This window comes from Scyliorhinus canicula, chromosome 6 (genome assembly GCF_902713615.1).
Source record: "Scyliorhinus canicula chromosome 6, sScyCan1.1, whole genome shotgun sequence".
Taxonomy (NCBI): domain Eukaryota; kingdom Metazoa; phylum Chordata; class Chondrichthyes; order Carcharhiniformes; family Scyliorhinidae; genus Scyliorhinus; species Scyliorhinus canicula.
Genome location: NC_052151.1, coordinates 32,694,874 through 32,722,501, shown reverse-complemented (window position 1 = coordinate 32,722,501; position 27,628 = coordinate 32,694,874). Strand labels below are relative to the sequence as shown.

At 48.3% G+C, this 27,628-nt stretch overlaps 1 protein-coding gene across 1 annotated transcript in view; it reads left to right on the top strand.

The window, feature by feature from the left end:
* Positions 1–27,628, top strand: part of mrps5 (mitochondrial ribosomal protein S5) — a 212,973-nt gene that overhangs the window by 151,182 nt on the left and 34,163 nt on the right. Inside the window, exon 6 of the mRNA XM_038799132.1 lies at positions 23,235–23,325. Within this exon, the coding sequence (XP_038655060.1) occupies positions 23,235–23,325 (91 nt within the window). The remainder of the gene's footprint in view (positions 1–23,234; positions 23,326–27,628) is intronic.

The following is a 27,628-nucleotide window of genomic DNA, read 5'->3' as shown; positions in this document are numbered from 1 at the left end:
GATTTAGAGGGAATTTTTTTTTATTTAAATTTTTTTTCTATAAATTTAGAGTACCCAATTATTTTTTTCCCCAATTAAGGGACAATTAACCTGGCCAATCCACCTTGAGTGGCTGCAGCTGCTCTCTGTCTCTGTTGCTGAGTGCTGGCTGTTGCTGACTTGCCTGCAGGAAGGAGAGAGGAATGAAATGAAATGAAAAAATGAAAATCGCTTATTGTCACGAGTAGGCTTCAAATGAAGTTACTGTGAAAAGCCCCTAGTCTCCACATTCCGGCGCCTGTTCGGGGAGGCTGTTACGGGAAGGGGAGGGGAGGGAGAGAGGAGGGAAGGAACAACAACAACAGGAAGGTGGCTGCTAAAACAAGGTGGGAGTAAAGCCCCTTTGTACTGTTTGTTTACTGGGCCCCTCCCGGGCTGAGAGCCCGGCCCGGCCCAGTTCTTCCAGCTGTCAGGCCTTCCTCATTCCATCTAGTGAACTTGTTCCAGGACAAGGACATTGAATGGTTGCTGGGCCCCTCTTGGGCTGAAGGTCCCATACACCAGCAGGGAGGATTTTGGTTCCATTGGGTAGTCGTTCCACGGTGAAGCATAGACTCTATTTTACTGAGCCCTACTTGGGCCGAGGACTTCTTTAAACCTGCGTCACTTACCTCAGTGTGGTGACCGAGGGTGGGAGCTGTGTTTTTTTTTTTGCTGGGCCCCCTCCTGGGCTGAAGATCCCCAATCCTCCCACCCTCCAGCTTCACCCAGAGTCTCGGGAGTCTCTCACCTCGGGCACCATTCCATCTGCGGTGCCACACCCTCCTGTGTTGCTGACCTCCTCCAACTGTGTTCCTTGTTCTCTCTTCCCTTCCCTGCTTTGCTCCCCCATGTACTTTCCAAGGGGGGAGAGTACGTCATTTCACCTCGCTCTTCCCCTGACAATCCCCTTCCCACCATCGATTTTGTTAATTAAATTCCAATGCAATAAAGCCCACATTGGGGTGGGCTTGGCACTTGCCCTGATGGCCACTCCACCTACGCCAGTGGCAGGGTTGACCAGAGCCACCTATGCGGGAGTGGTAGCCTCTTCGGCCTCCACTGTTCCCGCAGCCCCGCCACCTTTCCAGTTGCTGACCCGAAAGCTGGACGTAAAGTGCTACACTCACCTCGCACCATAGGGGCTTGAGTTCGCGCAATGGCCGGGGTCGTCGGCCATTGTGGCTGCCTCTCGAATGTACGGGAAAGTCGTGTTCTTCCTGAGGGCCGAGAGGGTGGTTCACCTCATCCTTGAAAACAGGATTGCGGTGGGCGGGACCTACGTGGCAGTGGACCCTCTTGAGGCCACTGCTGAGCGGGTCATAATGGCCTGTGTCCCGCCTTCCCGCCCTACCGAGCTCCTCCTCCCCTTCCTCCAACTACTGGGGCAGGTTCGTTCTGAGGTAGTGCCGCTCCCTCTCAGCCTGAAGGTCGCCCCCCCCCTCAGGCATATCTTCTACTTCTGGCGCCAGGATTCCATCCGTCTGGCCCAGGAAGATGTATTGGAGGGGGGATTCGAGGTCTCCCATCTAGGGGAGACCTTCCACATCTTCTGGTCTGCAGATGGCGTGCGGTGCCACGTCTGCAAGAAGGTGGGGTGCGTGCAGAAGAGCTGCCCCGCTTCCAAAGCCACCACTGACACCTAGGTGGCTGCGAGTGGCACCGCCGGCCCCTCCCCCTCCATTGGCATTACCACCCCGACCCTACAGGGGGACACCGTGAAGCCGCAGATTGGCTGGTCGGCTGACGGAGTGGAAGAGGGAGGGCATCCACCAGGTCGCAAGGCCCGAAAGAATGCAAGGCAGGGATCAGCTGCAAATACCCAACCCCCATCAGCCTAGGAACCCCTGCACTCCAGAACGCAGGCCTCTGGCCCACCGCGGACACTCAAGCTCATCCCGGGCCCATTGACGACTCAGCATCGGGTACTGGGCCGATCGTATTTTAATGTGGGTCAGGTAAGGGGGGGGGGGGGGTGATGCACGTGCTCCCAGGCCGGCGCGCAAGACGGCAACATCTTGAACCCGGGGTCAGAGTGTTGAGGGAAGGGGGGCGTTGCGAGAATGGAGATTTCTTCAGCAAGCAGGGAGAGAAATATCATGGACCCCCCTGGAACTGAGCGGATGGCACCCCGACATCTGTCCCTCAACATTACACTGCGCCCCCGGAGAAAATTAGCCAAAGTCCATCATCTGTCAACCTCTGAGCTGTCGCAACCCCCTGAGCAGGACGCCTCGGGGCCGGTGCGTGTGTGACCCCCGAGGGCCCGTTCCGCCCGGTGCCATTTTGCACCCCAGAGGCATTCCGTTTTACAACGCCGGAGGGCTGTGACGTCTCCCTACTCAGGGTCATTGGGTAGTGGTGGCGAGGAGCGCCTCCCCTCTCCATCCCAGCCTCCGACGCTGGCAGTCCCCATCTCCATCCCGGAGCTTTTTTCGGAACTGTTCCCGAGTCTATCTGGTGGCCAGGCATCACAGGAGATGGGGGGGATCTGAGCCACCACCTCCCTCTGGCCTGATACAATTAGAGGAGTCTGCGAGGAACCCGTCTGTCGACGATCTGGGGGGGTGGGATCGAGGCAGACCCAGGACTGGTTGGTGCGACCGTGCCGTCCGCCACACTCAATGTAGCGGAGGACTCGGTCCCAGATGGCGACTGCCCGGAGGAGGACGGTTGCTCGGTGGGGGGCACAGGGGATGATTTTGGATCCATCAGCAGCGAGATGGTGGACTCCCTCGTGGCCGACACCGAGTCGCCCCTCATCCCCCCCCCCCCCAAGGGGAACTCTGGGATTTTCTGCGTGCAAACTGCGGTCGCCGAAACCGAGTGCAGCTAGCCCTCAACCAGTGGTCGGACTTGGCGCTGGTCATCCGGTCTTCCCGCACCTACGTTAAAGAGGTGGGAGACCCGGACGCTTCTGAGCAGCGCTGGCAGAAACCTTTCCTCACCGGACTCCTGAGGGAACAGAGGGGCCTGTGCTCCTCTGCTCCTTCTGAGCACTGAAAAGGTGAAGGTAGCACTTTACTACTGACATGGAGGTGACCAAAGCCAGCCTCAATATTAATGGCAGCAGGGACGCACTCGGCGGGTTCCAGAACTTCTCGGTCCTCCGGGACGGGAAGAATGCGGCGCGCTTCCTGCAAGAAACCCACACTGCCCCGTGAGACAAAGTCACATGGCTCCTGGAGTGGTGAAGGGGGGTCTATTTGAGTCACCTAACCTCACTTTTAGGCAGGGTAGCTGTCTTGTTGGCCCCACATTTTCAGCTGGAGATTTTGGGGGTCAAGGAGTCAGTGCCAGGCCGGTTGCTGCACTTGACGGTCCGCGAGGGAGTCGAGGTTCTTCACTTCGTGAATGTCAACGCTCCCCAGGCTGGCCAGCAGCAGACAACTTTCTTCGAACAAGTGTTCACTCATCTTGGCACCATCGCCGCGGGCAAGTGCATCGTCCTTGTGGGGGGGGGTCAGATTTTAATTGCACCCTCGGGATAAAGGACACCCCAGTACCCAGTGCAGCTCTCGTGCGGTGGTGAAGTGAAGGAACCTGGTCGGGTTCTTTGACTTGGTGGACGTCTGGCTGACTCTCCATCCTGACTCCAGCGTCTTCACTTCTGTGAGGCCTGGGGTTGGCGCGTCCAGAATCGACCGCCTCGTCATTTCAAGGGCGTATCTGCCCAGTGTCCTGACCGCCTCTGTGCAGCAGGTGTCGTGCTCGGACTACTGTCTGGTGTGGGCGGGGCTCGCCCTGTCTTGCACTCAGTCACGGTCCGCATACTGGCATTTTAACAACCTGCTGGAGGACGAGTGGTTCCTGGGCTCCTTTCGTCACTTCTGGACCGGCTGAAGAAAGAAGCGAGGAAGCTTCCCCTGCTTGAGGCTATGGTGGGACGTTGGGACGTGGGCAGGACTCGCGTGCGTACCTTCTGTCAGGAGTATGCGAGGGGGTCGACAAAGAGGCGAGGGGGTCGACAAAGAGGCGGAAATCCAGGGTCGAGGTGTTGGAAAAGGAGGTGCTCGACATGTAGTTGCGTCTCGGTCAGCCCAATGACGACCTGGCCCTGTGGCTGGTGTACAGAGAGAAGAAGGGCGCGCTGTGGGACCTGCAACTTGTCGGGTTCCGGGGCGCGTATGTGAGGTCGCGGATCCAGATCCTTACGGATGTGGACCGTGACTCCCCCTTCTTCAGCTCCTTATGCTGCTGGCCAACGACGGGTCCCTCATCTCTGATCCAGAGGAGGTTCAGGCCCAAATCTGAAGCTTCTAGAGCGCTCTCTTCTCTCTGGATCCGTCCAGCGAGGATGCTTGCAGAGTTTTGTGGGAAGACCTGCTGTAGGTCGGCCCGGAGGGCTTGATACCCCTATAAGCCTGGGGGAGCTGGCCGGCACCCTCGACAGCCTGTCCAGGGCAAAACCCCAGGGCTGGGCGGGCTGACCGTGGAGTTCTTCAGGGCATTCTGGGACATCCTGGGGAGTGACTGTGCGGGGGTCCTGGGGGAAAGTATTGCAACTGGGGAGATGCCCCTCTCATGGCGCAGAGCCCACCATTACCTTGCTGCCAAAGAGGGGGGATCTCCGCCACCTTAAAAACTGCCGTCCGGTCATCTTCCTCAGCATGGATTACAAGATTTTAGCCGAGGTAATGAGTTTGCGCCTTGGCACCATGCTGGACCACATGATCCACCCTGGCCAGTCTTTGATCAGGAGAAGGCGTTCGACAGGGCAGATCATGAATATTTATTCAGGACTCTGCAAGTGTTCGGGACTTCTGTACACTGCCGCAGAGTGTCTTGTTAAGGTTAACAGGTTCCTGACGGCACCCCTTCGTTTTGAGAGAGGAGTGCGTCAGGGCTGCCCTTTGTCTGGCCAACTTTATTCTCTGTGCGTGGAGCCTTTCTTGTGCCTCCTGTGGAGGAGGCTGTCGGGATAGCTTCTGCGTGGGCCGGGCATTGGGGTAGTCCTTTCAGCTTACGCTGATGACGTGCTCCTCATGTTTAGTCACAGAAGGTTGGTTTACAAGTGCAACAGGTGATTAAGAAGGCAAATGGAATTTTGTCCTTCATTGCTAGAGGGATGGAGTTTAAGACTAGGGAGGTTATGTTGCAATTGTATAAGGTGTTAGTGCGGCCACACCTGGAGTATTGTGTTCAGTTTTGGTCTCCTTACTTGAGAAAGGACGTACTGGCGCTGGAGGGTGTGCAGAGGAGATTCACTAGGTTAATCCCAGAGCTGAAGGGGTTGGATTATGAGGAGAGGTTGAGTAGACTGGGACTGTACTCGTTGGAATTTAGAAGGATGAGGGGGGATCTTATAGAAACATTTAAAATTATGAAGGGAATAGGTAGGATAGATGCGGGCAGGTTGTTTCCACTGGCGGGTGACAGCAGAACTAGGGGGCATAGCCTCAAAATAAGGGGAAGTAGATTTAGAACTGAGTTTAGGAGGAACTTCTTCACCCAAAGGGTTGTGAATCTATGGAATTCCTTGCCCAGTGAAGCAGTTGAGGCTCCTTCATTACATGTTTTTAAGGTAAAGATAGATAGTTTTTTGAAGAATAAAGGGATTAAGGGTTATGGTGTTCGGGCCGGAAAGTGGAGCTGAGTCCACAAAAGATCAGCCATGATCTAATTGAATGGCGGAGCAGGCTCGAGGGGCCAGATGGCCTACTCCTGCTCCTAGTTCTTATGTTCTTATGTTCACTGACCCTGCTGAGCTGCGGAGGATGCGAGGGTGCCAGGCTGTGTACTCCCGGCGCGTCCTCTGCCAGTATCAACTGGGCCAAATGTTCCAGACTCCAGGTCAGTCCGTGGCAGACGGACCCCCTCCCAGAGGAGCTCGGGCCTTTCGCCTGGAGCAGGACCAGCTTCCTCTACTTGGGAGTCCACGTTTGCCCGGCTGAGGAATTCTGGCTGGCTAACTGGCAGGAGCTGGAGGCCAGGGTCACCGCTCGCTTGAGACGCTAGACAGGACTGCTCAGAGTGCTGTCTTACAGGGGTCGAGTTGTCATCATAAACCAGCTGATAGCCTCCATGTTATGGTATCGGCTGGTCACTTTGACCCCTCCCCCTGACTTTGTCAAAAAGATCCAGAGATGCTTGTGGAGTTCTTCTGGGTCAAGAGACTGCACTGGGTCGCTGTTGAAGTTCTGAGTCTCGTGCTTAGGGAGGGCGGCCATGCGCTGGTGTGCCTTTGCACCCAGGTGGCGACCTTTTGCCTTCAGATCCTTCAACGATACCTTTACGTTGAGCCCCCTCCACGATGGTGTGCCCTGGCGACGCATTTCTTCTGCCAGGTGCACGGCCTGAATTATGATGTGCAGCTCCTGTTCATAGATCTTCAGGGTCTTCGTTACCCTCTGCAGGCGCTGCCCGTCTTTTACCAGGACCTGCTCAAAGTCTGGAACATGGTCCCCTCACAGCGCAGCTCACCGCCGTCAGAAGTGGTGGCTGTCGTCACGGAGCTGCTGCTCAGGAACCCGCACCTCCACCAATACCAGTTCAAGTGGCCGGCATAGGAGCGAGCTGTGCCTGCCGGGGTGACCAGGATCGGGGATGTGCTGGGTGGCGGAGGAGTGGGCTGGATGACACCCCATGAGTTAGCACAACGTGCAGCGGTGGACGTCCGGCTCACAGCCAATGCCATCCGAGACCTCAAAACGGTTGTGTTCGGACTCAATGGCACTCGTTGTTTGGAGGATGCGCCGGTGTATGGTGATATCCCGTCTGGGCGAACCCCTGCCCGGATGGAATGCCACATTGTTCCCAGACCCAAAAACCTCCCTCGGAGGCTGGTGCCCCACAATCCTAGCCACCTCGCGGAAATATCCTCCGTGCCTTTTCGCACTGCGCGGAGGGGCTTCCTGTACGGGCTGCTGCTGCACACCCTTCACCTCCTTACCCTCGCCCGTCGTCCAGACACGCCATGGCATGCCTTGTTGCCGTCCGGCGGTGGAGGTCCCCACTGGAGGTCCCTCGATGGAGTAGTCCTCCCCTCAATCTTGGGGACCTGGGGGTGGAGGGTGTTGCATGCAGCAGTGCCGTACAATCACCGATTGCACTGGTTCACAGATTCCCAAGAAGCCTGCCATTTTTGCGGTCATGTGGAGTCCGTGGACCATGTCTATGTTACATGTTTTAGGCTGCACTCCCTTTTTAGTTTTCTAATCAATCTTTTGCTGGAGTTTTGTTTGCACTTCAGCCTCTCCGGGGAGGGGCGGGGAAGGAGGAGGACCTCCTTATGAACCTGCTCCTGGGCTTGGCAAAGCGCGCCATTTATAGGTCCAGGCAGCGGGCAACCAAGGGGGTCGTCCGGTTAGACTGTCTGCCCCTCTTCCACAGCTCCATTCGCGGCCGGCTGTCCCTGGAAAGGGAGCATGCGGTGTCCACGGGCACCACTGAGGCCTTCCGCATGTGGGCACCGGAGGGGTTGGGGTGCTTTATTGACCCCTGTAACTGCATCTTATTTGATGTTTTTTAAGTTTCCGTTGATCTTTGTTACATTCAGGCAGTGCCCCTAACAGGAACGGCCCTTTTTTGCTTTGTCCCTCAGTTTGTTTTCCTTTCTTCTGTTTTGTTGGTGGACCTCAAAAGAGTGGCCAATCCACCTAACCTGCACATCTTTTGGGTTGTGGGGGGTGAGACCCACGCAGACATGGCGAGAATGTGCCACATGGACAGTGACCCAGGGCCAGGATCGAACCCGGGTCCTCAGCGCCACAGTTCCAGTGCACCACATGCCGCCCCTTAGAGGGAATATTTAATCAAAACCGAAAATGCTGGAAAAACTCAGACGGCCTGGCAGCATCTGTGGAGAACAAAAGTAGAGTTGGCATTTCGAGTTGTTTTTAGCCCAGGAGCGACTGTTGATAAATATCTAGAAGTAAACAAGAACATTTACTTTTGTTTCACAGGCAGTGAAAAAAATTTTAATTACCGAGAGCCTACTTGGGCCAAGTACTGAGTATCAAGCAGAACGATGGGCCATCAGATATAATTAAAGTGAAGAAAGGAGTATGACAAGGCTGTGTGCTGTCACCAGAGTTTTCAAATCTGTACATAGACCAAATGTTCCAATCTGAATGTACTTTGTGGTTAAAAATTGATGGCAAGTTCATAACAAACTTGCAGTGCGCTGACAGCACGATGCTACTTTCGGAATCCAAAGAGGCCCTACAGAATATTGTTGGTGAAATAAATCTGGAGTTTAGAATATGGATTGAGTGTGAACATTAAAAAGACAAAAAAATTAGCAGTTAGAGGGAACACCTTAGAAGAAACTAGAGTGAAGTTTGATGTCGGGATAGCACATTGGAACAAGTAAATACATTTGTCTACTTTTTTAACATATCATCACGCACATGTCTTATCCCTTTGGGAAATAGTGGGGAAGTAGTGGAAGGATTCCTGGCTGATTATTAGCCCGTTGAACCATGCAATGAATGCTCCTTCCATGGCCAATAATGCCTGTCAGGGGCTTCTGATCCAGAGGTAAGGACACTATAATTGCGTCACAAGACCTTTTGAGTTTGTCTACTCTGAACAAATGGTAAGCAAGATGGTAGCTGTGATACCAAAATTAGAAAAGGGATAGAGATAGCAAGAGGTAATTTTGTGAAGATGAAGGATGTGTTAACAACGAGAAAGTTCAAGCCTGTAACAAGGAGAAAAACCTCATAAAATGCTACAGTCAATCTATTTATAGATTTGTGGAGGAAAATGGAGGGCATTTGAAAAGTATGCATGAATGGGCGGCACAATGGCACACTGGTTAGCACTTCTACCTCACAGCACCAGAAACTCAGATTCAATTCTGGCCTTGGGTGACTGTATGGAGTTTGCACTTCCCCCCCATATCTGTGTTGGTTTCCTCTGGGTGCTCCGGTTTCCTCCCATAGTCCAAAAATGTGCAGGTTAGGTGTATTGGCCACCAAATTCCCCCTTAGTGTCTAGGGATGTGCACGTTAGGTCACATTATGGGGAAAGGGTGGGGGAGTGGGCCTTGGTAGGATGCTCTTTCAGAGGGTTGGTGCAGACTCGATGGGCTAAATGGCCTCCTGCACAAGGAATTCAATGTACAGACGTTAAGACAAATGAGAGACCCTTGAAATTGCAAAAGCAGAATTAAGCCTTGAAAAAGGACATCCAGAAAAGAAAATGTCAATGTTTTGCCCGTTGATCAGAGTTTAAAAAGCTATAAAGATCTCTTCCATCAGGCAAAATGGAGTGCAACAGAATGAAGGAGCCGACCAAGGGGAGGTTTGATGACTGACATTACAAGAGTTGTTTTAGACAAGCTACAGTGGATGTGAGAGGATGGCACCTGACAGATGAGCGTGATTTACAATGACTGCTGGTGTACTGGTAAGAATAATTAAAGCAGAACAGAAGGGTACACTAAGGGCCATCTCAAGCAATAAAACCTGGTGACAAAAGCTAAAAATGTTTGCTGAAAGATTTTTTTTTAATGAAATATAAGTGTGACTTAGATATCATCAGAAGAAGTGTGCACTTAAGCCTTGATTTTTGTACTGATGGTATTAGCCTGACATCGGCGGGGAGTGGGGGGGTGAGGTAATGTAACTGGCCCAAACTCGTATTTTGGGAGCATGGGTTCAAATCCCACCATGGCAGCTATGTTTAATTTTTAAATCTGGAATTGAAAGCTAGTCTCCATAATGATGACCATGAAATTAGCATTGATTATTGTAAAGACCCATCTGGTTCACTAATGTCTTTTAGGGAAGAAAGTCTGTTATTGTTACCTGGTATGGTGTGGTGTAACATGTGACTTCAGACCCTTATTGATTGATATTTCATATTTATTGTCACATGTACTGAAGTACAGTGAAAAGTATTTTTCTGCAGCCAAGGGAACATATACAGTACGTACATAGTAAACAAAAGAATAATCGACAGAGTGCATTGACAATGGTACATCAATAAATAGTGATTGGTTACAGTGCGAAGCAAGGGCCAAACAAAGCAAATACGTGAGCAAGAGCAGCATAGGGCGTCGTGAATAGTGTTCTTACAGGGAACAGATCAGTCCAAGGGAGAGTCGTTGAGGAGCCTGGCAGCTCTGGAGAAGAAACTGTTCCTCTGTCTGGATGTGCGGGTCTTCAGACTTCTGTTCCTTCTGCCTGATGGAAGGGTCTGGAAGAGAGCAAAGCCTGGGTGTGAGGGGTCTCTGACAATGCTGTCTGCCTTCCTGAGGCAGCGGGAGGTGTAGACAGAATCAATGGGAGGATGGCAAGCTTGTGTGATGCGTTGGGCTGAGTTCACCACACTCTGCAGTTTCTTGCGAACTTGGGCAGAGCAGTTGCCGTACCAAGCTGTGCAATGTGGTTACTCTTAAGTACCCACTAAAGTGGCCTAGCAAGCCACGCAGTTAAGGAAATCACATCCATGAAAGAAAGTTTAAAACAAAATCTCAGAAACATTTCAAATCACCTTGTACAACAAATGTAAATGTGTCTGGCACACGTGGCAGCCATTTTGTGCATGGCAAGATCTGCCATAAAAGCTGAATGACTGAATAACCAATGACAGATTGACCGGTAATAATGTGTGAAGAAATAGCCAGTATGAAATTAAATCTTGCTTGACAATGAGATGATGTGGTTTGACTTTAAGATGCACACACAAAAAGCTTCTAATTAAAGACCACGTTAATCCAGATTAGAATGTGACATTGATAAGAGAGTAGTCAAAGAAACGGGAAACAAAGTACACAAGAGGAGCTGAGTAGAGTCCCAGGTTTGGTGCTTGGACGTCAACAGAAGTTTTCTTGTCCCACATTAGTTAACTTGCTGTGAGGAATTAAACTTGTGAGGAATTAAACGTGGTCAAATATGCAGCAATACTGATCAGTCAATAGATACAGGCCAAATAAAGACATGATTTAACTCAGTTATGTAATTAATAGTTTGAGTTTCAATGTAAAGTATTGGAACACAAGTCAAAAAGTGTGGGACGTACATTTATGTTGATAGAATTTAGTTGACAGATTTTTTTTCCTATATATTCAGCATATCACTTTCAGTACAATGAAGCAATTTACTAAAACTAATGAGGAAGCGGTGGGGTAGTGGTACAGTCGTTGGACTATACCACTACGCCATCGCTGGACTAGTAATCCAGGGATTTGGGTTCAAATCCCACCACAGCAGATGATAAAATTTGAATGCAATAAAAATCTGGAATTAAAACTCTAATGATGACCATGATCATGTTACCATTGTTGTAGAACTTATCTGGTTCACCAATGTCCTTTAGAGAAAGAAATCTGTGTCCTTACCTGATCTGTAAGAAGTCTTACAATACCAGTCATAGCTGTTTAGGGCCCTTTGGCCCAGCTTGTCCATGCCACCCAGTTTCTATCACTAAGCTAGTCCCACTGGCCCGCATTTGGCCCATATCCCTCTATACCCACCCTGCCCATGTAACTGTCTAACTTTTTTAAGGATAAAATTATAACCGCCTCTGGCAGCTCGTTCCAAATGCTCACCACTCTCTGTGTGAAGACATTTCCCTTCTGGTCTCTTTTGTATCTCACCCCTCTCACCTTAAACCTATACCCTCCAGTTCTAGACTCCTCTACATTTGGGAAAAGATGTTGACTATCTACCTTATCTATGCCCCTCATTGTCTTATCAAGCTCCATAAGATCATCCCTAAGTCTCTTACGCTCTAGGGAAAAAAATGTAGTTAAATGTAGTGAGACATTGAGGCCGTACTCATGCATGTGGAACTTGGCTATCAGTTTCTGCTCGGTAATTCAGCGTTGTCGTGCGTCCTAACTATATTTAACCCCCCACCATCTGGCCTGGGCTTGTGAAATCCTACCAACTATCCTGGCTTGAGACAATTCACACCTCTTTTAACCTGTGATTATCCCTCGCTCCAGTCTCACTGTCTGGACCTGTAAAGACTTAATTACCTGCAAAGACTCGCATTCAAAGTATTATCTTGCATCACTGGCTTTGTCTTTATATGCTGTGTTTGTGTAAATTACCTCCTCGCTCACCTGATGAGCTGCGCTCTGAAAGCTAGTGATTCCAAACAAACCTGTTGGACTTTAACCTGGTGTTGTAAGACTTCTTACTGTGCTCACCACAGTCCAACGCCGGCATCTCCACATTATGCTTACCTGATCTGGCCTACGTGTGACTCCAGATCCACTCTTAAATGGGCAATGCTGGCAAATTTTTTTTAAATATGAGCAATCGCCAGGACAGCGGTTTCATAAAACATTTTAAAACTTGGGATACAAAAGCAAAGCAAAATACTGCAGATGCTGGAAATCTGAGATTAAGTGTTGGCAACACACAAAGGATGCATCTGGCAAACTGTTTCTAACAAAAGGTGATTGCCCCGAGCCCCACTTTTTTCTCTTTGCAGATGCCTGTCATGCTGAATGTTGCCAGCATTTTATATTTTAAGTACAAAAAGCATAATATATATAGGAAAGGATGCAGAAAACAGTAGCAAGACTGATTTCAAATTTAAATAAAAAGCTGTTAGGGAGGGACCTCATCAAAGTACATAAAATATTTAACCATGTTGATGGTGTAAACGTAACAACGTCTGCATTAGCTCTTTCCAGAACTAACCGATACTTGTTTCTTCCTCGGCTTCATTTGAAGCCTACTTGTGACAATAAGCGATTTTCATTTCATTTCAAATATTTTCTCTCAACCTTCCCTTCAAGTTGAAATATTTGCCTCAACCGCTGTCTTTGACAAAGGGTCGAATGTTCTTCTTCAACAACCTTTTCATACAAAATGAATTGCTCCTAACGTCACTCCTCACTCTTAATGACTAATTGGCATTGACTCCCCAACCAAATTAAATAATCTTTCACTAGTTTGATTGGGTCTACATGTTCCGACACAGGAATCATTCTGTGTCCCGTTCACTCAGTCAAGAAGGCAGCTTCTTCTCCCCTAGGTCCCCTGTTTGCCCTTCACATCCTTCAGTATCTTGCCATTGAGTATATGCTCCGCTTCTTTGTTTTTCCCTTACAGAATGTATTACATCACACTTATTCAAATTAAGTTAAATATTCTGCTATTCCACCAACCAGCCTGTCTTTCTGCAGCCTCCTCACTGTTTTGTCAAACACAAACTAATACACAAAATGCCACATCTGCATTACCAGTCCGATGCACATCTTGCCCTCTCCCACCATCAATATGCTTTCATCTACTCCACATGCATCAACTCTCACAGCTGCTATTCATGGCACTTGACAAAAATTATATTAAAACCTTGCCAAGGGCAAGGTCTGCATACACTGTATTGTAATGAAAGCATTGCTGAATGTACCTATTGCTTCTTAACTACTGTGATTTCCCCAGGGTGCCTGAATAATTTTTCATCCCTTAAATTCAGCCTTGTGCTTTCTCTTGGTGTTACCTGATTGGCTTAGAGCGAATGAGCTGCTGCATTCGAATAGCGACCTCTCGGAGCTGGGCTCGTCTCATGGATGCAAAGACATCAGAGTGAGATGTTTAAAAAAAATGAGAACTTCTCTGGGTACAAAAGCCAAATGTCAGCCCTCTGTCATTACTAGATGTAATGATAGCTGCCCGCAATTAGATTTTTAAAAAATATTTTAGTGATTCAATTACATGCGAGGCTGTGAGGAAGACAACACTTGCAATCAAGGGCTGGGTTTTGAAGGGTATTAGGCAGCCCCCTGAACTTTGACCATCAGCACTTAAAACATTCAGCAATGGAATGCCATAAAAAATGGCAGGTTTGCTGAAGATGTTTTTGGATGGTTTTGCTCTTGCCTTGCCCAGTCTGATAAGAACATTCAGCTTTTTCCAGCGCAGAGATGCTGCGTGGCACATGTTGGCATTGATGCAGTACCTTGTTACACAGCTCTCCGTGGGCGCTGAATTGCCAAACAAGGCCTTCTCCTCTGCCTTACTTCACCCAACACCACTTTAGGAACTCCATCAGACAAGTTGGGACCCCCTGCTCTTCTGAAGATCCCACATTTTTACAATGACAGCTTTGTGTGTGCCTAATTCCCAGCTATTTTGGCACATTGCTGCCTCAAAGCTGCTGCAGCTCTTTAAATCGTACAACAGTGCTCTAGTCCCTGCTCCCTCCGCCAAAGGGTGAGCTTCCACTCTCCTGGCAGTTCTGATGCTCAGATTTTATCCCAATTACTCAAATTAGGCTGGGTCACATTGGGCAGATGCAAATCATCCTATTAACATTTGTGACTTTCACTCCTGCAGAAAATCTCGGCTCATATTTTCACCAGCTCAAATTCAAGATGTATTCATTTGCATTTTCTTTCATTTTACAGTTCATGGAAGTTAATGAATCTTAATACAGCCTACATGAGAAGAGAACAATAGCAAAATACTGTAGACACCGGAAAGTACAAACTTCCAGTGGGCAATTACCCTGCACTGAAAGCCATCTGATGCTCCGATTGAAATTGGAGACAATGGAGATAGTTTCAATGGCTTTAGCAGCGTGGTTACTCAGGAAAGGTTAGAGAATTATCAGCATGGTTACGCAGGAACGGTTAGAGAATTATCAGCATGGTTACGCAGGAACGGTTAGAGAATTAGGAACATGGTTATCCAGGAAAGGTGAGAGAATTATCAGCATAGTTACCCAGGAAAGGTGAGAGAATTAGGAACATGGTTACCCAGGAACGGTTAGAGAATTAGCAGCATGGTTACCCAGGAAAGGTTAGAGAATTAGGAACATGGTTACCCAGGAAAGGTTAGAGAATTAGCAGCATGGTTACCCAGGGAAGGTTAGAGAATTAGCAGCGTGGTTACCCAGGAACGGTTAGAGAATTAGGAACATGGTTACCCAGGAACGGTTAGAGAATTAGCAGCATGGTTACCCAGGAAAGGTGAGAGAATTAGCAGCATGGTTACCCAGGAAAGGTTAGAGAATTAGGAACATGGTTACCCAGGAACGGTTAGAGAATTAGCAGCATGGTTACCCAGGAAAGGTGAGAGAATTAGCAGCATGGTTACCCAGGAAAGGTGAGAGAATTAGCAGCATGGTTACCCAGGAAAGGTTAGAGAATTAGCAGCATGGTTACCCAGGAACGGTTAGAGAATTAGCAGCATGGTTACCCAGGAAAGGTTAGAGAATTAGCAGCGTGGTTACCCAGGAAAGGTGAGAGAATTAGGAACATGGTTACCCAGGAACGGTTAGAGAATTAGCAGCATGGTTACCCAGGAAAGGTGAGAGAATTAGGAACATGGTTACCCAGGAACGGTTAGAGAATTAGGAACATGGTTACCCAGGAAAGGTTAGAGAATTAGGAACATGGTTACCCAGGAACGGTTAGAGAATTAGCAGCATGGTTACCCAGGAAAGGTGAGAGAATTAGGAACATGGGTACCCAGGAAAGATTAGAGAATTAGGAACATGGTTACCCAGGAAAGGTTAGAGAATTAGGAACATGGTTACCCAGGAATGGTTAGAGAATTAGCAGCATGGTTACCCAGGAAAGGTGAGAGAAATAGCAGCATGGGTACCCAGGAAAGGTGAGAGAATTCTCAGCATGTTTACCCAGGAAAGGTTCGAGAATTAGCAGCATGGGTAACCAGGAAAGGTTAGAGAATTAGGAACATGGTTACCCAGGAACGGTTAGAGAATTAGCAGCATGGTTACCCAGGAAAGGTTCGAGAATTCTCAGCATGGTTACCCAGGAAAGGTGAGAGAATTAGGAACATGGTTACCCAGGAACGGTTAGAGAATTAGGAACATGGTTACCCAGGAAAGGTTAGAGAATTAGCAGCATGGTTACCCAGGAAAGGTTAGAGAATTAGGAACATGGTTACCCAGGAAAGGTTAGAGAATTAGCAGCGTGGTTACCCAGGAAAGGTTAGAGAATTAGCAGCGTGGTTACCCAGGAACGGTTAGAGAATTAGGAACATGGTTACCCAGGAACGGTTAGAGAATTAGCAGCATGGTTACCCAGGAAAGGTGAGAGAATTAGCAGCATGGTTACCCAGGAAAGATTAGAGAATTAGCAGCATGGTTACCCAGGAAAGGTTAGAGAATTAGGAACATGGTTACCCAGGAACGGTTAGAGAATTAGCAGCATGGTTACCCAGGAAAGGTTAGAGAATTAGCAGCGTGGTTACCCAGGAAAGGTGAGAGAATTAGCAGCGTGGTTACCCAGGAAAGGTGAGAGAATTAGCAGCATGGTTACCCAGGAAAGGTGAGAGAATTCTCAGCATGGTTACCCAGGAAAGGTTCGAGAATTATCAGCATGGTTACCCAGGAAAGGTTAGAGAATTAGGAACATGGTTACCCAGGAACGGTTAGAGAATTAGGAACATGGTTACCCAGGAACGGTTAGAGAATTAGCAGCGTGGTTACCCAGGAAAGGTTAGAGAATTAGCAGCATGGTTACCCAGGAACGGTTAGAGAATTAGCAGCATGGTTACCCAGGAACGGTTAGAGAATTAGCAGCATGGGTACCCAGGAAAGATTAGAGAATTAGCAGCATGGTTACCCAGGAAAGGTGAGAGAATTAGCAGCATGGTTACCCAGGAAAGGTTAGAGAATTAGCAGCGTGGTTACCCAGGAAAGGTGAGAGAATTAGCGTGGTGCCAATCGCTCCGGCGCGGGCCTAGCCCCCAAAGGTGCGGAGAATTCCGCACCTTTGGGGAGGCCCGACACCGGAGTGGTTGGTGCCACTCCACTACGCCGGGACCCCCAGCCCCGCCGGGTAGGGGAGAATCCCGCCCATGGTTACCCAGGAATGGTTAGAGAATTATCAGCAATTTATCAGCATAGTTACCCAGGAAAGGTTAGAGAATTAGCAGCATGGTTACCCGGGAAAGGTTAGAGAATTAGCAGCATGGTGATCCAGGAACGGTTAGAGAATTAGCAGCGTGGTTACCCAGGAAAGGTTAGAGAATTAGCAGCATGGTTACCCAGGAAAGGTTAGAGAATTAGCAGCATGGGTACCCAGGAAAGGTTAGAGAATTAGCAGCATGGTTACCCAGGAAAGGTTAGAGAATTAGGAACATGGTTACCCAGGAAATGTTCGAGAATTAGCAGCGTGGTTACCCAGGAAAGGTTAGAGAATTAGGAACATGGTTACCCAGGAAAGGTTACAGAATTAACAGCATTGTTACTCAGGAAAGGTTACAGAATTAGCAGCCTGGTTACCCGGGAAATGTTCGCGAATTAGCAGCATGGTTACCCAGGAAAGGTTAGAGAATTAGCAGCATGGTTACCCAGGAAAGGTTACAGAATTAGGAACATGGTTACCCAGGAAAGATTAGAGAATTAGGAACATGGTTACCCAGGTAAGGGGCGGGATTCTCCGACCCCACGCAGGGTCGGAGAATTGGCGGGAAGCGGCGTGATTTCCGCTCCCGCAGGTCTCCTAATTCTCCCGCCGGTAAAAAACCGGCGTTGTGCAAATCCCGCCGGCAGCCTGTGAAAACAGCTGGCGCCGGCGGGATTTCATTTTTTTAAAACTCACCTTTAAATCTCCGGCCCGGATGGGCCGAAGTCCCGCCGCTGGGAGGCCTTCTCCCGCCGCCGAGGTGTACACCACCTCAGAAACGGCGGACTCAGCGGCGCGAGCGGGCCCCCGGGGTCCTGGGGGGGGCGGGGGGCGATTGGACCCAGGGGGGTGCCCCCACGGAAGCCTGGCCCGCGATCAGGGCCCCCCGCTCACTCCGCGGGGCAGTGCCGTGGGGGCACTCTTTCTCCTTCCGCGCCGCCACGGCCTCCGCCATGGCGGACGCGGAGGAGAACCCCGCATCGCGCATGCGCCGGCAGTGAGGTCAGCGGCCAGCTGCCGCTGACGTCACTGCCGGCGCATGCGCCGACCGCCGAAAGCCTTTCGGCCAGCCCCGCTACCGACTACGCCGGGTGTTTGCGCCAGTCTACCGGTGCAAACTGCTCCGGCGCGGGGCTGGCCCCCAAAGGTGGGGAGAATTCCCCACCTTTGGAGGAGGCGCGACCCCTGAGTGGTTGGCGCCACTCTCCTACGCCGGCACCCTCCGTCACGCCGGGTAGGGGAGAATCCCGCCCAAGGTTAGAGAATTAGGAACATGGTTACCCAGGAAAGGTTAGAGAATTAGGAACATGGTTACCCAGGAAAGGTTAGGGAATTAGGAACATGGTTACCCAGGAAAGAATAGAGAATTAGCAGCATGGTTACCCAGGAAAGAATAGAGAATTAGCAGCATGGTTATCCAGGAAAGAATAGAGAATTAGCAGCATGGTTATCCAGGAAAGATTAGAGAATTAGCAGCATGGGTACCCAGGAAAGGTTACAGAATTAGCAGCATGGGTACCCAGGAAAGGTTAGAGAATTAGCAGCATGATTACCCAGGCAAGGTTAGAGAATTAGCAGCATGGTTACCCAGGAAAGGTTACAGAATTAGCAGCATGGTTACCCGGGAAAGTTTAGAGAATTAGCAGCATGATTACCCAGGAAAGGTTACAGAATTAGCAGCATGGTTACCCGGGAAAGTTTAGAGAATTAGCAGCATGATTACCCAGGAAAGGTTAGAGAATTAGCAGCATGGTTACCCAGGAAAGGTTAGAGAATTAGCAGCATGGTTACCCAGGAAAGGTTAGAGAATTAGCAGCGTGGTTACCCAGGAAAGGTTAGAGAATTATCAGCAAATTATCAACATGGTTACCCAGGAAAAGTTAGAGAATTAGCAGCAAATTATCAACATGGTTACCCAGGAAAGGTTAGAGAATTAAATCACTTTTCACTCCCGGGTACTTGGGACCCCCAAACTACTGTCCAGTCTACACCCCCACACCCCACCAAGCCACAACCCCCACCCACCCTCACCAGTGCACTTGCAACTCCTTCTGATTCTTCCCATTCCCACCTACCACCTCTGCTGACAGCTGACTCCCACAAATCCATCCTGCCAACAACCCCCTCTCCCCACCGACCAACCCACCCGAACCTCTTACACACGTAGCTTGTTTTCTCAAAAGTGGTTGGGACTTTTAATCTCCCTGCTGTATGGTAGCTCGTGCTGCAAAAAGGGGCTGTGGCCTCAATTCCCTAATGCTACTGCTGCATTTGTTTGAAGGAATCCTGCTGCATTGCAGTTTCCGCACCAGACCCGAGTCAAGAGGTCGGGCGAGAAATGTGCCATTCCCGCCCAAGTTAACTTAAAAAGGAACAGTGTTCCTTTTTATCACTCTTTTAGAAAGTTCGGTTAAAAGAAAACTGCTTATAACTTTGAATTAGTCCATGTATTGCAACTGGGCATTGGCATTTCTTAGCAACTGTGTAAGTTTACTTTTCATATGTTTGTGCAGGTACTCTTAAATTCGACTATAGGCGGAATTCTCCCAAAAAGTTACGACGTCTAATCTTGGCTGAGAAAATCAGTGCGAATCACATTTGCTGTTCCGTTGGGGTTCGCATTGCAAACTTAGTCATTCTTTAGGAATGGGGCATGATTTGCAATAGCACTGAGAATGGCGGGGCCTAAACACACCAGCACGCCCGGCTTCACAGAGATCAGGGCGGCATTTTAAAAGAGTGCCCTTATCGCAAAGTGGTAGTTCGGGGCCTCGCCCCCAATTTCTCCGACATTGTGTCATCAGTGCCCCTACCATCCTTGCTGGCATCAATCCCCTCCTCTTTTTTTCTCCGTTCCCCCATCAAGGATCCCACTGTCTCCCTTCCGACCTTCTTTCCTCCTCCACCCCCCCCCCCCCCCCCAATCCAGGTGGACGACACCCTGCTATAGGGTTGCCAAATGACCCCCTTAACCCTCACCCTTACCCCCCCACCGGTTCCAACCTGGCAACCCATGTCCCCAACCACCAGTGTTCCCCAAAGCCTACTGGTCATCATGTATGGTCTCTGGTGGTGGAGACCATTAATGATTCCTGCTGACCTTACGCTGCATCGAGTGGAGGGGGGTGGGTGGATATTGGGAGCAGGGAAACTGTTTGAAACTGACCTGCCAAACAGGTGGATGAGGGTAAAGCAGTTGATGTGGTGTATATGGATTTCAGTAAAGCGTTTGATAAGGTTCCCCACGGCAGGCTATTGCAGAAAATACGGAGGCATGGGATTCAGGGTGATTTAGCAGTTTGGATCAGAAATTGGCTAGCTGGAAGAAGACAAAGGGCAGTGGTTGATGGGAAATGTTCAGACTGGAGTCCAGTTACTAGTGGTGTGCCACAAGGATCTGTTTTGGGCCCACTGCTGTTTGTCATTTTTATAAATGACCTGGAGAAGGGCGTAGAAGGATGGGTGAGTAAATTTGCAGATGACACTAAAGTCAGTGGAGTTGTGGACAGTGCAGAAGGATGTTACAAGTTACAGAGAGACATAGATAAGCTGCAGAGCTGGGCTGAGAGGTGACAAATGGAGGTTAATGCAGAAAAGTGTGAGGTGATTCATTTAGGAAGGAATAACAGGAAGACAGAGTACTGGGCTAATGGTAAGATTCTTGGTAGTGTGGATGAGCAGAGAGATCTCGGTGTCCATGTACATAGATCCCTAAAAGTTGCCACCCAGGTTGAGCGGGTAGTTAAGAAGGCGTACGGTGTGTTAGCTTTTATTGGTAGAGGGATTGAGTTTCGGAGCCATGAGGTCATGTTGCAGCTGTACAAAGCTCTGGTGCGGCCGCATTTGGAGTATTGCGTGCAATTCTGGTTGCCCCATTATAGGAAGGATGTGGCAGCATTGGAAAGGGTGCAGAGGAAATTTACCAGAATGTTGCCTGGTATGGAGGGAAGATCTTATGAGGAAAGGCTGAGGGACTTGAGGCTGTTTTCGTTAGAGAGAAGAAGGTTAAGAGGTGACTTCATTGAGGCATACAAGAGGATTAGATAGGGTGGACAGTGAGAGCCTTTTTCCTCAGATGGTGATGTCTAGCACGAGGGGACATAGCTTTAAATTGAGGGGAGATAGATACAGGACAGATGTCAGAGGTAGATTCTTTACTCAGAGAGTAGTAAGGGCGTGGAATGCCCTGCCTGCAACAGTAGTGGACTCACCAACACTAAACGCATTCAAATGGTCATTGGATAGACATATGGATGATAAGGGAATAGTATAGATGGGCTTTAGAGGGGTTTCACAGGTTGGCGCAACATCGAGGGCCGAAGGGCCTGTACTGCGCTGTAATGCTCTATGCTCTATACCATATTTAAATGCTAATTTATATATGTTAATCTGGTCACGCCAGTGAGGTGTGAACCAGATTCCGTCTGGCCCAGCGGGCCAGGAGCATTGCGCAATGATTTGCACCTGCTGCATTAGGGATTCTCCTTTTTATCCCTGACATAGTGGCATGTGTGCCGGTCTGGGGAATCGCCCTCTATAACTTTGTTAGCTTCAGTACCTTGAAGGTAAACGTAAGCGGAGAGCAGGTATTTAGAGTGAGATATCTTTTCTCCAAGTTAGTTTGTTTTGTGGGGTCATTTTCCAAAATTCTTTGGACTCTGGAGTGGTTCCTATAGATTGGGAGGTAGTGAATGTAACCCCGCTATTCAAAAAGGGAGGTAGAGAGAAAACAGGGAACTATAGACCAGTGAGCCTAACATCAGTAGTAGGGAAGTTGCTGGAGTCCATTATCAAGGATTTAATAGCACAGAATTTGGAAAGCAGTGGTGTAATCAGACAAAATCAGCATGGATTTACAAAAGGAAAATCATGCTTGACACACTTACTAGAATTCTTTGAAGGTGTAATTAGTAGAATTAACCAGGGAGAACCGGTGGATGTGGTTTATTTAGACTTTCAGAAGGCTTTCGACAAGGTCTCACATAGCAGCGCATGGGATTACGGGTAGTGTCTTAAGATGGATAAAAAGTTGGTTAGAAGACAAGAAGCAAAAGTTGAAATAAATGGGTATTTTTCTGATTGGCAGGCAGTGACTAGTGAGGTACCGCAGGGATCTGTGCTAGGACACCAACTTTTCACATTATATGTTAATGATTTGAACAAGGGAACTAAATATATTATCTCCAAATTTGCAGATAATACAAAGTTGGGTGGGAGGGTGAGTTGTGAGGAGGATGCAGAGATATTTCAGTGAGGTTTGGGCAGGCTGAGTGAGTGGACACATGCATGGCAGATACAGTATAAAGTGGAAAAATGTGAGGTTAACCGCTTAGGCAGCAAAATTAGTAAGGCAGATTATTATCTGAATGGGTATAAATTGAGAGAGGTGGATACTCAGCGAGATCTTGGTCCTCGTGCATCAGCCACTGAAAGTAAGCGCACAGGTACAACAGGCAGTAAAGCGGGTAAATGGAATGTTGGCCTTCATAGTGAGAGTCAGAAAGAATGTTCCCGCTGGTAGGGGAGTCCAGAACTAGGGTTCATAGTTTGAGGACAAGTGGTGAACCTTTCAGAACTGAGATGAGGAGAAATTTCTTCACCCAGAGATTGGTGAATCTGTGGAATTCACTACCACAGAAAGTGGTTGAGGCCAAAACATGTGTAATTTCAAAAGGAATTAGATATCGCTCTTGGGGCTAAAGGGATCAAGGTATATGGGGGGAGGAAGGTGGAATCTGGGTTGGATGATCAGTCGCGATCATAATGAATGGCGGAGCAGGCTCGAAGGGCCGAATGGCCTCCTCCTGCTTCTATTTTCTATTTCTTTATGTGGACAATGATAGAGAAAGCTTGATCGAAGACTTCTTTACATTCTTAATATTAATCGTTGTACCATGACTTGAGACTTTAATTCTATGTCTCTTCCTCTCTACTTCTTTAAGATGCTCTTTAAAATCAATTTCGGTGAACAAGTTTTTGGTCACTGTCCTGATATTTCTTGATTGACTCACCCTAGGATATTTAGCTATATTAAAAGCTGTATGGTACATAAATACTCTTAATTAACCCCATTTCTTTGTCTCCCGGTCTTTGCCGATAGCTACCAGTTCTGATGCATCTGTCCTAAGTCATTCATGACCTGTTTTTGGGCACGTGCCTCTTCAGATGGAACTTGTGCATCTCCTGTTTTGCTAAAACTCCCTCGGTAATCCTTCGAATAGCGCTGTAATAGATTTGTACGCTACTCTGCTAACATCTCTTTGTCACACTCTGAGCGGATGCAAGACAGAAAGGGTGCCAGATGAAGCCTGTGATCAGATGTTCTCTGATATTGTAGCATCTCATTTGAATCTAGTTTGGTTTTAGAATAGAAATATTTTGTTTCCAAATTCCCAAGATTTAATCAGCTCTATTCTTTGTCTGACAGGTTAAAAGTGTCTTCAACATGACAGCAAAAGAAGGCAGGAAGAGATCTGTCAGTGCTTTGGTGGTGGTTGGAAATGCAAACGGAGCTGCAGGTGAGTTCTGAGACGAAGGAAGCCATCAATTTAACTTTTCAATTGGGGTCATCAAAAGAAAAAGTTAATGATACAGTTTTTTCAGGTGATAGATTGTTCAGTTATCCGACAAGTGGAGAGGAAAAATAGTCTGCTATCTTTGAAAATGCTTTGATTTTATGGTGAGAAAACTTATTTTGCAGTCATTTCAAGATGAACTGAAGTTTGAGGTTGGTTGAATGGAGCTGATCACGCAATGTTGAAGGGGACTGAAGACAGGGTGGTGGGCAAAGTATTTTTTAATCAATATTTGTGTGCAGCCAGTGGCTGCGAGTGAGAAATCAAGTGACATATTTCTGTTTCATCGTTAGCTTCTTGTGCCAATGCCCGGTTGGGTAGCTGGGGAGAGAGAGGGGGGGGGGGGAATGAAGAAGAACATGCAGCTATGCCTGTTCCCTGGCGGTTAGATCCTGTTGCCTCCGGCTGTGTGCCACCTTGTCCTGCAAAGAGGGAGGGAAATATGTCATAGTGTGGAACAATGGGTTGGTTGTCAAGTAGCTGCCAAGATTGAATAGCACATGTAATGGGGGAGATGTGGCCTTGCAGCAGTGCTAAGTACATTGGGGTCCTCTTGCGAGGTGCTTCAGGATGTTTCCTGTCGACTAGGGGCTTTTCACAGTAACTTCATTGAAGCCTACTCATGGCAATAAGCGATTTTCATTTCATTTCAATGTTTTTCAGCCAATGAGTTACTTTTAAGAAATGTGGCCACTGTTGTAATGTTGGCAACGCCTGCAGCTAATGGCACACAGTTGAAGTCCCAAGAAACAGCATTCGAGTGAATGACCAGTTTTATGTGGTGTTGGGTCAAGATGCTGGGAAGAATCACTGCTCCTCTTCAGAAAAGTGCCATGGGATCTTTTATATTCACATGAACAGGCAAACAAAGCCTTGTCTTATCATCTCAGCGGAAGGTGGCACCTTTCGATGCAGCACTCCCACCGTTCTACATCACAGTGTCAGCTTGGATTATGTACTCGATGGAGTGGGCCTCAGGTAGCATAGGAATCCCTCTAGACTGTTCTCCAGTCTATTTTTTCTCATTGTAATATGGCTTATTTTGTAAAACCCTGTCATACTCCAAAGCCTCACATCAGTGTAATTTGTACCATTTCATTGTAAGCATGTGTCCAGAGCAACAGAAACGTTCACTGCACTACACATCCCTGTCTTCAGATGATGCAAGTACCAGCGATATGACTTTATATGTACGAGCAATGTGACTTCATATTGCCATCTGAGCTGCACTGCCTGGAAGTTTCTGGTAGTAATCATTGAATTATGAACCCTGGTCCCTAGAGAATTTATCTGGGTTTCTAGCCAATTTGTCTGGGTTTCTGAATTACTAGTCCAAGAACATGATCGCTACGCCACCCATCTCCACCATTTGACACTCAAGTATTTAGACTTAGCTGCTGGATCCGGGTAAAGCTCAAATGGAAGCATAGAACAGTACAGCACAGAACAGGCCCTTCGGCCCTCAATGTTGTGCTGAGCCATGATCACCCTACTCAAACCCACGTATCCACCCTATACCCGTAACCCAACAACCCCCCCCCCCCCCCCATTAACCTTACTTTTTTTTAGGACACTACGGGCAATTTAGCACGGCCAATCCACCTAACCCGCACATCTTTGGACTGTGGGAGGAAACCGGAGCACCCGGAGGAAACCCACGCACACACGGGGAGGACGTGCAGACTCCGCACAGACAGTGACCCAGCCGGGAATCGAACCTGGGACCCTGGAGCTGTGAAGCATTTATGCTAACCACCATGCTACCCTGCTGCCATCCTGCTGGCATCATGGCCATTAATTCCACAGACCATTTACAATCTACCACATCATGAGATTTTATTTCTGACCTATTTGATAAGGGACGAAGAATTTTGAAAAGTTACCCATTACCTTCTAACGGTAATCACAGTCAGCTCTGGTACATCTGTCTCGCCTTGAAACCAAGATCATTCGTCTTCTAACCTGTTCCTTTCCATGCCATATTTTCATTGTTTCAATAGCTTTGGAGTTATTGGGCAGAAGTTTCCATTCTGGAGATTATGTCCAGCGGTGGTGTGAAAGTCGGAGTGATTCCCGTTGGGCAACGGGGCAGGTAAACGTGCGCAGTCTTCTGCTGTTCAGCTCAGTAGTTATGCATCAGTGAGGAACTGGCCAAATTTCATGAGGGGAGAGCAGGCGGTAACCCGCCCCAGCGTTAGCTTCTGGGGTCAAAGGTCCTGATGTTTTAAAGGACAGGCATAAACTCGTAGTGTGCCAGGAGCTCTGCCAGCGTCCTTACAGCCACAGCTCAAACTAGAGAAGCTCACAAATGTGCACAAACCACATTCTGGGACATATCAGGGAACCTGCAGAATTGCCTTTCGTTCATCTCTAGATAAGAGCACCGCCTGCACGAGACCCATGACTGGGCCAATGCTCGCCATTGCAGTGGTCCATGTTCACCAGCATCTTGACCTTTTAGAGACCCCGCTGCCTCTTGCTGCTCAAACCCTTGCTCCTCATAGCCATGTGCCAACTTGCGATGGGCCCTTCTTCTCATCTGGATGATGCAGGCAGGCTTGCCAGCAGCCTGCATTACCAGTGGTTGTGTGAACAAATTGAAGTGACACATTTAGTGAGCATGGCCATTACAGGTCTCCCTCTAATGAAAGCCAATTCTGGTCTATGCAGATCTTTTCCCTTCCTTGTTCTTGGAATGTGTGCAATGCTGACAAAGCCACATTAATGGCCCACCCCTGATTCTCTGAGAAAATGGTGTGGTGAAGCCTTTTCCTTGAACGGTTGTAGTCTGTGTGGTAATGGTACTCCTATAATGGAATTAGTGAGTGTTGGATACACATCAACATGAAAGTGGCAACATAACTTTGAAGTCAGGGAATGATTTATCCACTAAAAAAAGTGAAGACGTGCGAGGTCACTACATAGAGAGCCTTATGTAGTTAGATTACACTGACCTTCCTGGGAGCTTGTTGCTGGCTCAATAATGTCTTTAATCGTTCATAATATTAAAAGTTAAGCCCCCCCCCCCCCCCCCCCCCCCAAGCAAGCAAACACATTTTTGATTAAATCCAAGCAGCATAGCAACATAACTGGGGTCTGCCAGCTGAGTAGCACTGTTTGTATACTGGAGTGAACACACTGTCTAAGTTATAACAAACGGCAGCCCTGAGTACCTTAAATCCCATCATTATCTGTCAAGACCCCATGCATTATTGCCAATCTCTCACTATGATCTCTACAGGGTTACATTTAAAAGATGTGGGGTGGCGCAGTAGATGGCACTGCTGCTTCACGCCGCTGCGGACCCAGGTTTGATCCCAGGTCACTGTCCATGTGGAGTTTGCACATTCTCCCTGAGTCTGCGTGGGTCTCACCCCCAGAACCCAAAGGTCTGCAGGGTAGGTGGATTAGCCGTGCTAAATTGCCCCTTAATTGGGAAAAAATATAATTGGGTACTCTAAATTTACATTTTTTAAAGATTTAAAAGATGTACCCAATGCTTAACTATCCTCAACAATAATAGTTTGCTATGAACTCATCACAAAATAAATTCTTTATATTTTTCACTTCTGTTGGTGGTGAAAAAATTAATATTGGAGCATTTCATTATGGACAAATTTTATTTCTGTTCCAAATACGTTTTTCTTGTGTATCCATAGTTACAAAGCTGAGAAAGCGGCACAGTAGTTAGGACAGCTGCCTCACAGCGCCAGGGACCAGGGTTCAACTCCAGCCTTGGGTGACTGTGTGTTCTCCCTGGGTCTGCATGGATTTCCTCCGGGTGCTCCGGTTTCCTCCGACAGTCCAAAGATGTGCAGGTTAGATGGATTGGCCATGATAAATTGTCCCTTTGTGTCCAAAAAAGGTTAGGCGAGGTTACTGGCTTGCGGGGATAGTGTGGGGCGAGGACCTAGGTAGGGTGCTCTTTCTGAGGGCCGGTGCAGACTGGATGGGCCGAATAACCACCTCCTGCACTGAAGGGATTCTATGAATTAATCTAATTGAATTGGGTTTCCTTTGAATGCTACAATTTTAAGTTGTGAGTTTATAACATTGCAGGAATATTCTCCCGAAATTCATTATGCGTAGTTTGACCCTGATGAAGTATGTTTAGCACTCTGTGAATCATGGTTCAATTCAAAAGTCTTTTTAAATTATCATTCAGCCAGATCTGCATCCTAAACCATTGCAGATTCTCAATCCAACTGCTGAATTTTATTTAATTCCATGAGCCTTCATATTCTTT